This window comes from Malania oleifera, chromosome 12, assembly GCF_029873635.1.
Source record: "Malania oleifera isolate guangnan ecotype guangnan chromosome 12, ASM2987363v1, whole genome shotgun sequence".
Taxonomy (NCBI): Eukaryota; Viridiplantae; Streptophyta; class Magnoliopsida; order Santalales; family Ximeniaceae; genus Malania; species Malania oleifera.
This window is the reverse complement of record NC_080428.1, coordinates 64,618,075-64,627,873: the sequence shown is the minus strand read 5'-3', so window position 1 is coordinate 64,627,873 and position 9,799 is coordinate 64,618,075. Positions and strand designations below refer to the sequence as shown.

Below are 9,799 nucleotides of genomic sequence, written 5' to 3'. Positions count from 1 at the left end.
TTCATCCATACACTATTAGTCTTTACCGCATTTCGGATTCCAAAAGGGTTTCGAAATCTGGCCCAGTGCTTTTCTCGTCACGAGTCTGACCATTTTCAAATTTCTACAGGCACTCAAAATCTGCCCCAGTGTCTGATTGTCAGTACTTTTTCCGAAGATACTCAACCTTTGTTCTGTCAGCGCTTTCCTCAAAATCCAAAGATGCTCAATTTCTGCCCCAGTGTCTGGCTGTCAATACTTTCCATGATCTTCCAAACTTAGGGATTGTTTAAGATCTAACTTGGTAGTTAATCACTGACGCTTCCACAGATTCCCAAACCTCGAAGGAGTACGCCGAATCTGACCCAACATTCCTTCATTACCGATGTTTGACATGCTTTAGGCTCCCCATTGGTGCCTGAACACCCTCCTGGTGTATTAGGTTCCTGATTTTTGACCTCAATAAACGGGGAATCCCTAATAATGAGAATAATCATGCATTTATGTCTTTAATGTGCTGAATCAGGACGTCAATTTGTGCGAAATAGTTGTTCTGTTACATTCAAAATTTATTCAGGAAAAAGATAAGTTTTACAACAGCATCCCTTGTTTTAAAAGGTATCGACATTAATTTGTGAAAACTAAAACCTCTTGTTTTCGCGAAAACTGCCCCTGTTTCAACTAGAAGGAGACTGGCCCTTTTGGTACTGTAAGGTTGAATAGTGCCTTTAGGTCCATTGTTTGCTCAAGGTTTATTTTGGTACTTTGCTTCACATTTCGATCTCTGGATGGTCTTTAAGACTCGGGACGAAACGTAGGCTTGGGGATTTAGGTTTTCAGAAGAATAAGGAAACCAAGGCTCAAAAACCCATCCCATGGCAACAAATCCTGCCCCAGTTTGGGGCGAGACATTTTTGCGAGAGTTTGACCGAACTCGTCCTTTTGAACAAGCTGCCTACGTACCTTTTCAGGATCAGGTCATTACGTAGTTCAGACTCGTCATTGAGTCTGACAAATCATTAGAGACAACAACGTATACCAATCTGGTCAGGACTTCATTTGGACCGTAATGTAGGCTGGGGGGTTATAGGTTAAAGAAGAAAAAGGTTAAATAAGGCTCAAAATCATAATTTTCATTAAGAGTAATTTGGTCAAGGATCACATGCGTAGTATGTCCTTTATTTTCTTTCTCTTTTCTTCTTTCTCTTTCCATGTGCTTTTACTGCTCCCTTTTGTTTTTCTCTTTCATGAAGGGATTTTGTCATTTTTGTTTGAACTTCATTTGGGACTGATTTCTTTTAAACTGCCCCAGTGTGTGATGTGATCCTTTGACGGGTTAATCAATAAATGAATTTTTCAGGCTCAAAAGGGCTTGCAAGAGATTTCTTCTTTGAATTTCTTTTGGGTAGCAGAAAAATGGCCTGCCATCATTTTGATAGCCCATTGTTGTCTCGCATGATTTGTCTGACCCTTGAAAATCCCAACCCGGTTTAAATTTTGGGAAATGACTTTTTCAAAGAAGATGGTTTTGATTTCAAAGCTCAAAAAGGTTCATCAAGTGATTAAAAACATTAGGTTCTTTAAGGGAGCTGGTGGTCCAAAAATGGCCCTCCGTCATCTAATCGAAACAATGAGCAAAGAGGGAACATATGAAATAACACTGTGATCCTTTCATTAATTTCTTTTGGAGATGTATACAACCATTAGGCATAATATTTCTTTACAGCATCAGAGTTAACAGGGTGCAATAGGTCAGTTCCGTCCATATTTGCTAACAGTAGGGCACCTCCTGAGAACGCCTTCTTTACAACGTAAGGCCCTTCATAGTTTGGTGTCCACTTGCCACGAGGGTCTGTATGAATCGGTAAAATCTTTTTCAGCACTAGATCCCCCTCCTGAAACTGTCGGGGCCGCACTTTTCGGTTAAACGCTCTCATCATCCTTCTTTGGTATAGTTGTCCATGGGCCATGGCGGCCATCCTTTTCTCCTCAATCAAGTTTAACTGGTCATATCGGGATTGTACCCACTCTGCCTCAGCCAACTCTACTTCTTTTAGAACTCTTAGAGATGGGATCTCAACTTCTACAGGGACCACTGCCTCCATTCCGTACACCAAAGAGAAGGGAGTAGCGCCCGTGGAGGTTCTAGTCGTAGTCCTGTAAGCCATTAGGGCGAAGGGAAGCTTGTCATGCCAATCTCTGTAAGTTTCTGTCATCTTCTCCAAAATGTTCTTAATGTTTTTGTTGGCTGCTTCCACCGCGCCATTCATCTGTGGTCTATAAGGCGTTGAATTGTGATGCTTAACCTTGAACTGATTGCATAGCTTGGTCATTACTGCGTTGTTCAGGTTCTTGGCATTATCCGTGATTATTCTCTCAGGAACTCCGTACCGGCAGATCAACTCTCTTTTGACGAAACGACTCACTACATTCTGTGTGATACTGGAATACGAGGCGGCTTCTACCCATTTAGTGAAATAATCGATTGCCACAAAGATGAAACGGTGTCCGTTACTGGCTTTTGGGCTTATTGGCCCGATCACATCCATGCCCCAGGCTGAAAAGGGCCAAGGTGCGGAGAGAACATGAAGTGGGGCTGGTGGGACTTGGATCCGATCACCGTAAACTTGGCACTTATGGCACTTTCGGGCGTAGTCAATGCAATCTCTCTCCATGGTCATCCAATAATACCCATTCCTAAGTATTTTTCGTGCCAATGAGTGGCCTCCAGCGTGGGTACCGCAGACTCCCTCGTGAACCTCACGCGTGACTTGTTGGGCTTCCTGTGCCTCTACACACCGTAGGAGGGTCATGTCATGATTTCTTTTGTACAAAACTTCACCATCTAAGAAGAAACCCATGGCCAACCTTCTAATAGTCCTCCGATCATTATTGGATGCCCCTTCGGGATACTCATTTTTCTGGATGTAGGTTTTGATATCATAAAACCACGGTTTTCCGTCGGCCTCCTCTATCACCGTGCAGTAGGCAGGTTCGGGTTGTACTCTGATATGAATAGCTTCGATCTTCACCCCTTCTTCTACCTTGAATAAAGCTGCCAGTGTGGCTAGTGCATCAGACATTACATTGTTTTCTCTTGGTGTGTGAGAGAAACTGATACTGTCAAACCCTTCTATTATCTTTTGAATGTACTCTCGATACGGTACTAACTTGGAATCGCGAGTTTCCCATTCTCCGGTTAGCTGGTGAATGACTAAGGCCGAGTCTCCTCTTACTATTAGTCGCTTGACACCCCGATCTAAAGCGGTCTGCAAACCCAATATACATGCCTCGTATTCGGCTATGTTGTTAGTACAAGGGAAGATGAGCTTAGCTACCACCGGATAATGTTTCCCATCTGGTGACATGAGCACTGCGCCTATCCCACGTCCCCAAACATTGACTGCCCCATCGAACAACATCCTCCATTCTTCGAAGTCTTCTTCCTCTTGGGTTAGGGAGTTTATATTCTGGTCTGGGAATTCGAACTCCATAGGTTGGTAATCCTCCACGGCTCTTTCAGCTAGGTATTCGGCAATGACACTACCTTTGATAGCTTTCCTGGTGACATAAGAAATATCATATTCCGTCAACAACATCTGCCATCGTGCTACTCGTCCAGTTACTACGGGCTTTTTAAACACGTACTTTATTGGGTCCATTTTGGAGATCAGCCAGGTGGAGTAATACAAGGTGTATTGCCTCAGCCTACTGACCGTCCATACCAAAGCGCAACATGTTTTTTCCAGATCAGAGTACTTAGACTCATAATCTGTGAACTTCTTACTAAGGTAATAAATGGCCCTTTCTTTCCTCCCGGTCTCATCATGCTGGCCCAATACGCAACCCATGGAGTTTTCTGAAATCGCCAAGTACAAGATTAAAGGCCTTCCGGGTACTGGTGGCACTAGTACTGGGGGATTCAAAAGGTACTCCTTTATTTTTTCAAAGGCCACTTGACACTCTTTGTTCCACTTTTCTGGGTTGTTCTTTCTCAGCAGCTTGAAGATGGGTTCGCAGGTGGTGGTTAATTGAGATATGAACCGAGCAATGTAGTTGAGCCTACCTAAGAAACTTCGCACTTCCTTTTCAGACTTTGGGCTAGGCATCTCTCGAATGGCTTTGACCTTGTCAGGATCTACCTCAATCCCTTTCTCACTTACTATAAACCCCAATAGCTTCCCGGACGTAGCACTGAAAGTACATTTTTCGGGATTTAACTTCAATTGGCACTTCCGGAGCCTCTCGAACAATTTTTCCAAGTTTAACGCATGGTCTTTCTCATTTCGCGACTTAACGATCATGTCGTCGACATAAACCTCAACCTCCTTGTGCATTAAGTCATGAAAAAGGGTTACCATAGCCCTCTGGTAAGTGGCTCCGGCATTTTTTAGTCCGAATGGCATGACTTTATAGCAAAAAGTCCCCCATAATGTGATGAAAGTCGTTTTTTCCTTGTCCTCAGGTGCCATCCTAATCTGGTTGTATCCGGAGAATCCATCCATGAATGAAAATAAAGCATGCCCTGCAGTATTGTCCACCAACACATCAATGTGTGGGAGAGGGAAGTTGTCCTTAGGGCTTGCTTTATTTAGATCCCGGTAGTCGACACAAACTCGTACTTTACCATTCTTCTTGATTATTGGGACAACGTTGGCCATCCATTCAGGGTACTGGGCTACCTCCAAGAATCCTGCCTCAAGCTGTTTCTGTACCTCCTCCTTTATCTTAAGTAACATCTCCGGCCGCATTCTCCTCAGTTTCTGCTTTACTGGCTTTGAATCTGGGTGAAGTGGGATCTTGTGGGTTACTAAATCCGTATCTAAACCTGGCATGTCTTGGTACGGCCAGGCAAACACGTCTCGGTATTCCCTTAGTAATTCAATCATTTTGTCTTTTTCTTCACCCTTTAGTAGTGCTCCGATTTTCACCTGCTTGGGCTCTTCCTCAGTTCCAAGATTAATCATGACGGTGGGATCGCTACTGGTCAAGGTTGGTTTTTCATCGGACTTTAACATTCTTTCCATTTCAGGGGACAAGTTTATTTCTTGATCTTCAACTTCGGTTTCATGGATTAGATTTTCAAAGTTAATGTCAATTACTTGGCGAGGGATTCTGGTGTTGTTATTTTCTTTATTCCTGCATGAAATTAACAAACAAATTTCGACAGTTGACTTCCAAAATGCACATAAATGACAAGAAATGCATGATTCATTTTCATTAAAGAGCTTCCCTGATTTTTCAGTGGCCGGGGGAATACAAAAGAAAAGTAGAACTAAACAAATCCTGAAACAAAGATCATTACATGATGATATCTGGTAAATCAAAAGAACTCCAGTTCTGAAGCTGTACTCCTGGTTGGAGATGATGGATCCACTCTGTAGAAGTGTTCGACGGGACTTCAGCATCCAATACTGATATACTTAATTGCCGCAATTCTGCCTCCAGGTTGGATTGACTGCTTTTTACGAAGGTTTGGCTGATGGACGGGACGTACAGTCCTTCCTTGGAGCTTGTTTCACCAGTGATTCTTTCCACCCTCCGCATCTTCTTCTCTTCGGCTTTCTTCCTTCGGTCTGCCACCGTAGGTATGTAGCCAAGGCCATATCTGTCTTTGACTTCCTTAAGCATTAACGGCTTTCGGATCCCCTGTAGGTATTTTCCGAGCCCTTTTTCTGGATGGTACCCCTGTCTGATCATTTCGGACGCCATCATATGCATTGCGGCGGGGATCTGAGGGTGTGGGATTGGAGATCCTTCTACTATAGTTGTGACATTTATGATCTCGAAGGCTCGGAATGAGTCCTCCAATGCCTCCTCCGTGACTTCCACATAAGGAGTGGAAGTGGGCTTTGTTATCATAACATCGGTTTCACCATATACACAAACCAATTTCCCATCTACTACAAATTTGACCCGTTGGTGCAGAGAAGACGGAACTGCCCCGGTGTTATGTATCCACGGCCTCCCCAACAAGCAGCTATAAGACGGGGTTATGGCCATGACTTGGAATGTAATGTCGAAGGTGACTGGTCCAATTTGCACAGGAATTTCAATAGATCCCACCGATTCCCTGCGGGTGCCATCGAAAGCCCGCACAGTCAAATTGTTTTGCCTTATGTAGGACGGGTCAACAGGCAGTTTTTGTAGGGTCGTCATGGGCATGACATTCAAAGATGACCCATTATCAATCAACACTCGTGCAATCATGTGATCTCGACATTTAGCGGAAACGTGCAACGCCTGATTGTGCCCTTGTCCTTCCACGGGGATCTCCTCATCAGCGAATGTAATGTAGTTGGTAGCCGTAAGACCACCAATCACATGGTTAAAATTATCGATGCTGATGTCTTGGGGAATATAGGCCTGATTAAGAGCCTTTAATAGGGCTTCCCGATGGGCTTCCAAGCTCAACAACAGTGATAAAACAGAGATATGGGCTGGCATCTTCTTCAGTTGATCAATAATGTTGTATTCACTGTGTTTAATAATCTTCAAGAATTCTTCGGCTTCCTGAGATTGAACTGGCTTCTTCAGGTTCCTATTCTGTTCTTGGCTAGGTTGCACCTTATCCAAGACCTTCGGCGTATAAACCCTTCCACTTCTGGTTATCCCTCTTGCTTCAGCAGCACTGCTAGTTTCTCCTTCGGTGCGTACTTCACAATTGTATCTCCATGGCACTGCCTGGTCACTGTGGTATGCGAAAGGGCGAGGGGCTGAGATCACTACCCGAACTGGGGCCTCTGGGACTCGTGGGGTTTTTCCCATGATGGGGATAAATGGTCTATTGGTGAATTGGGGATGGTCAGATTCCCCTATGACCGAAACTTCATTTGTTTTCTGAACGCAGCTAACTTCCACTCGTTTGCTGTCAATCAAGCTACTTATAAAAATCCGAAAAGTCTCACATTGTTGTACTGATCTTTTCATAGTATTTTGGCATGTGCATGGGGCGTCTTTAGGGCAAATAGCCTTTAACCCTGCTAGGCCTGCCGTTGTCAGTTCACTATACACCCAGTCTAGCGTCATCTGCTCCCATCTTCTTTCGAATTTTTCTCCATCTTGTTCCTCGATCATTCCGACATTGTCCTTCCCATGGTCAGGCAAAGGATTCTCTTGAATACCAACCGGCTTCGCATCGAATGACAACCAACCCGCATCCTTCAAATCTTGCACCTTGTGTTTGAAGGCCCAACATTGGTCAATAGGGTGCCCTGGAGAATTGGCATGGTACGCGCATCGGACCTCGGGATTATACCAGTGTGGGGGAGGATTTGTGAGAGGAATCCCGGGGATGGTAGATATCATCCTTTGTTCTAAAAGTTGGGGGAATAAGTCTGCGTATGACATGGGAATCGGTTCCAATCTCCGAAAACTCTTGGGTGTATTCCTTGTGTGTGTTTGCTGGCTCGGGCGAGTTGGTATGTTCGGCTGGGTTGGCACAAGCGCGGGGGCCACAAACTGGGGTCTGGGGCCCATATGCAGTGTTTGGTTTACTACTGGTTCCATGTAGAAATTTCCCCTAGGTTGTTGACTTCGGCTTCTCTGTCTTAGGCTTCTCATAGGTCCCTGTATCATTGGGTCTCTTCTTCCTTTTTACCTTTGACCCACTTCTTACTTGGGCCATTATCGGTAGTGCCAGTCTTTATCCGTCCAGCTTTGACGTCGGCTTCCACTCTGGCCCCTGCCGACACAATGTCCATGAAGTTATGAGGAGTGGACCCTACTAGATGTGAACGGTAGGGATCTTTTAACGTCCCTACGAACATCGATATTGCCTCACGGTCGTTGACCGGAGGGTCCACTTGAGTGGCCGCGTCTCTCCAACGGTGTGCATACTCCCTGAAAGTTTCTGTTGGCTTTTTTTCCATTTCAGAAAGAAACATCCTGTCTGGAGCCATTTCCAAGATATGACGATATTGCGCTTCAAAGGCATCGGCCAAGTCACCCCACGTGCGGATCTGGGCCTTATTCTGTTGGACATACCATCTAGCCGCTGTCCCGGTAAGACTGCTTTGGAAGCAATGCATCATCAACTTCTCATTATCGGTATAGGCGGCCATCGACTGACAATACATCCGGAGGTGGGTCTGAGGGCATGTGGTCCCGTCAAACTTCTCGAAGTCTGGCATCTTAAACTTTGGAGGAATGACTACATTAGGGACTAGGCAGTAATCTGAGGGTCTGGCGGTACTGGTGGTCCGAGTCCCCTCTATGGCCCTTAGCCGTTCTTCCAATTCGTCACAACGGTATTCCGTCGCAGTCTTGCTTGTCCCTACACCCGCAACCGCTGATGAGGGCATCCCTATTCCTGTCACTGCTGGGATAAAAGGTGGCGTGCCATGCGGCGGTTTCTCTGAGGTGAATGGGGGCAGACCAGAAGATTGCCCCTGAATTGGCGTAAAACCGGGCGGGTGGATAGGGTCATTTTCTTCTTCATGATCCTGATCTTGGACTATCTTCCCTTTGTTCAGCAATAGGTCCAATATCTTCTTTATTTGATTGCTCAGCTCTTCCTGCCCCTGCTCGATCCCCAGAACACGGCTCTCTAACTGTTCTGCCATGGCCTTAGCTTTTCCGCGGGTGTTGTATGGGTGCGTACTTGCCTCAATCTTGCTGGATCTCAGTCACGTCCAACTTGTTTCCGCCTCCCTGTTCATGAAAACCCGCATCCTTCAGAATAAATGCATGTAATGGATGTTTATGAGTATGTATAAAAAAGGTGCAATCATGCAGTCCTATGTGCTTTAGCCAAGGTTTTGAAAAAAATCCTTATCATTTCTTTCAAATTTTCATACACTTTTAGTGAGAAAAATAGAAAAACTTCCAACTAGTCGACACAGGCGTCAGATCCTGATTTCCTGGTCCGCTCTTAACGAGGCAGCCTGAATCGTCTGGGGTTGGTTCTGACTTTGTGAGAGCTGCACTTTCCACCTTCTGTTTCAGTGCTTTGTACTGGGCTTCCCAATAGTTGGCCTTGTTTACACAAGGCTCCATCTTTTCAAGTACTTTGTTGAAATAGTATCTCTGTTTTTCATACTGCTTCTCTAGGTCTCGTATGTACTGAGATTTTTCCTCAATTTCTGCTCTTGACTCCCTCAATTGTTGGACTTTTTGATCGAGCATCGTTTGACGTCTCTGCGTCTCTTGTCTCAAAACTGGCCGATGCTTTCTTCTTGATGGCGAGCCCTGAATCTTTGGTCGCTTGCTTGGTTCAGTTGAGGATCACTGGACCCCCTGTTTTGGAACTGTTCTCGTGGGGGTAGTCTTTTAGACGGACACATAGCTGCTCTCGACCTGTGTTCTCGTCTGGTCAGAAGTTTTTTTTTTTCCTTGCACAGGAATCGAGGGTCCCACCCTGTCGGGGGCACGTTTGGCCATAGTTGCAATAACTCTCTGTACATACACAGATAAAAAACTGACTGGATGGGGGTGTGTGGTCGTAGGGGGGGGAAAAAAGATACGACTATAGAATAACAAACGGATGTGACCAGGAGAGGGAAGAGTGGGCCATTAGATAACAAAAAAAAAAGTAATTACACAAGAGTGGGAGTCGAAGTTTTCCCCGAAAATAAATGTATGTTGTAAATTAAGCCTTAAAGATTACTCCTTTTCAAAAGTCAAAAAAAAAAGAAAAAAGAAAAAAATGAAAATACTATATAGGTATTCCCTCAGAACCGGGGCAATCTAGTACTCCGAAGAGTCAATGTTCTCGTTTGCAATCATCGGGAAGGAAAATCGAAAATAGGATACAAAATACGCTCCCGGGGATTTTGAAATCTATAGGTTTTTTTTAAGTATCAAAAATACTATTTCGGGA

The 9,799-nt window shown here is 44.8% G+C and overlaps 2 protein-coding genes across 2 annotated transcripts; both read right to left on the bottom strand.

Annotated features, from left to right (window-relative positions):
* Window positions 1-1,682: 1,682 nt before the first annotated feature.
* On the bottom strand, window positions 1,683-7,287 carry LOC131143970 (uncharacterized). Its single transcript, XM_058092322.1, has 2 exons — window positions 5,332-7,287; window positions 1,683-5,036 (listed from the first exon to the last, which is right to left on the bottom strand). The coding sequence occupies exons 1-2, from the start codon at window positions 7,285-7,287 to the stop codon at window positions 1,683-1,685; spliced, it is 5,310 nt and encodes a 1,769-aa protein (XP_057948305.1).
* Window positions 7,288-7,553: 266 nt separating this feature from the next.
* On the bottom strand, window positions 7,554-8,543 carry LOC131143969 (uncharacterized). Its single transcript, XM_058092320.1, has one exon. The coding sequence runs from the start codon at window positions 8,541-8,543 to the stop codon at window positions 7,554-7,556; it is 990 nt and encodes a 329-aa protein (XP_057948303.1).
* Window positions 8,544-9,799: the final 1,256 nt, after the last annotated feature.

What these genes read in the sequence shown, in the direction of transcription:
- LOC131143969 (XM_058092320.1), bottom strand. Translation starts at nt 8,543, where the DNA reads ATGGCAGAACAGTTAGAGAGCCGTGTTCTGGGGATCGAGCAGGGGCAG.
- LOC131143970 (XM_058092322.1), bottom strand. Translation starts at nt 7,287, where the DNA reads ATGATATCTACCATCCCCGGGATTCCTCTCACAAATCCTCCCCCACAC. An exon ending in TCCATCATCTCCAACCAGGA is followed by an intron (nt 5,037 to 5,331) that starts GTACAGCTTCAG and finishes GAAACCGAAGTT; the next exon opens with GAAGATCAAGAAATAAACTT.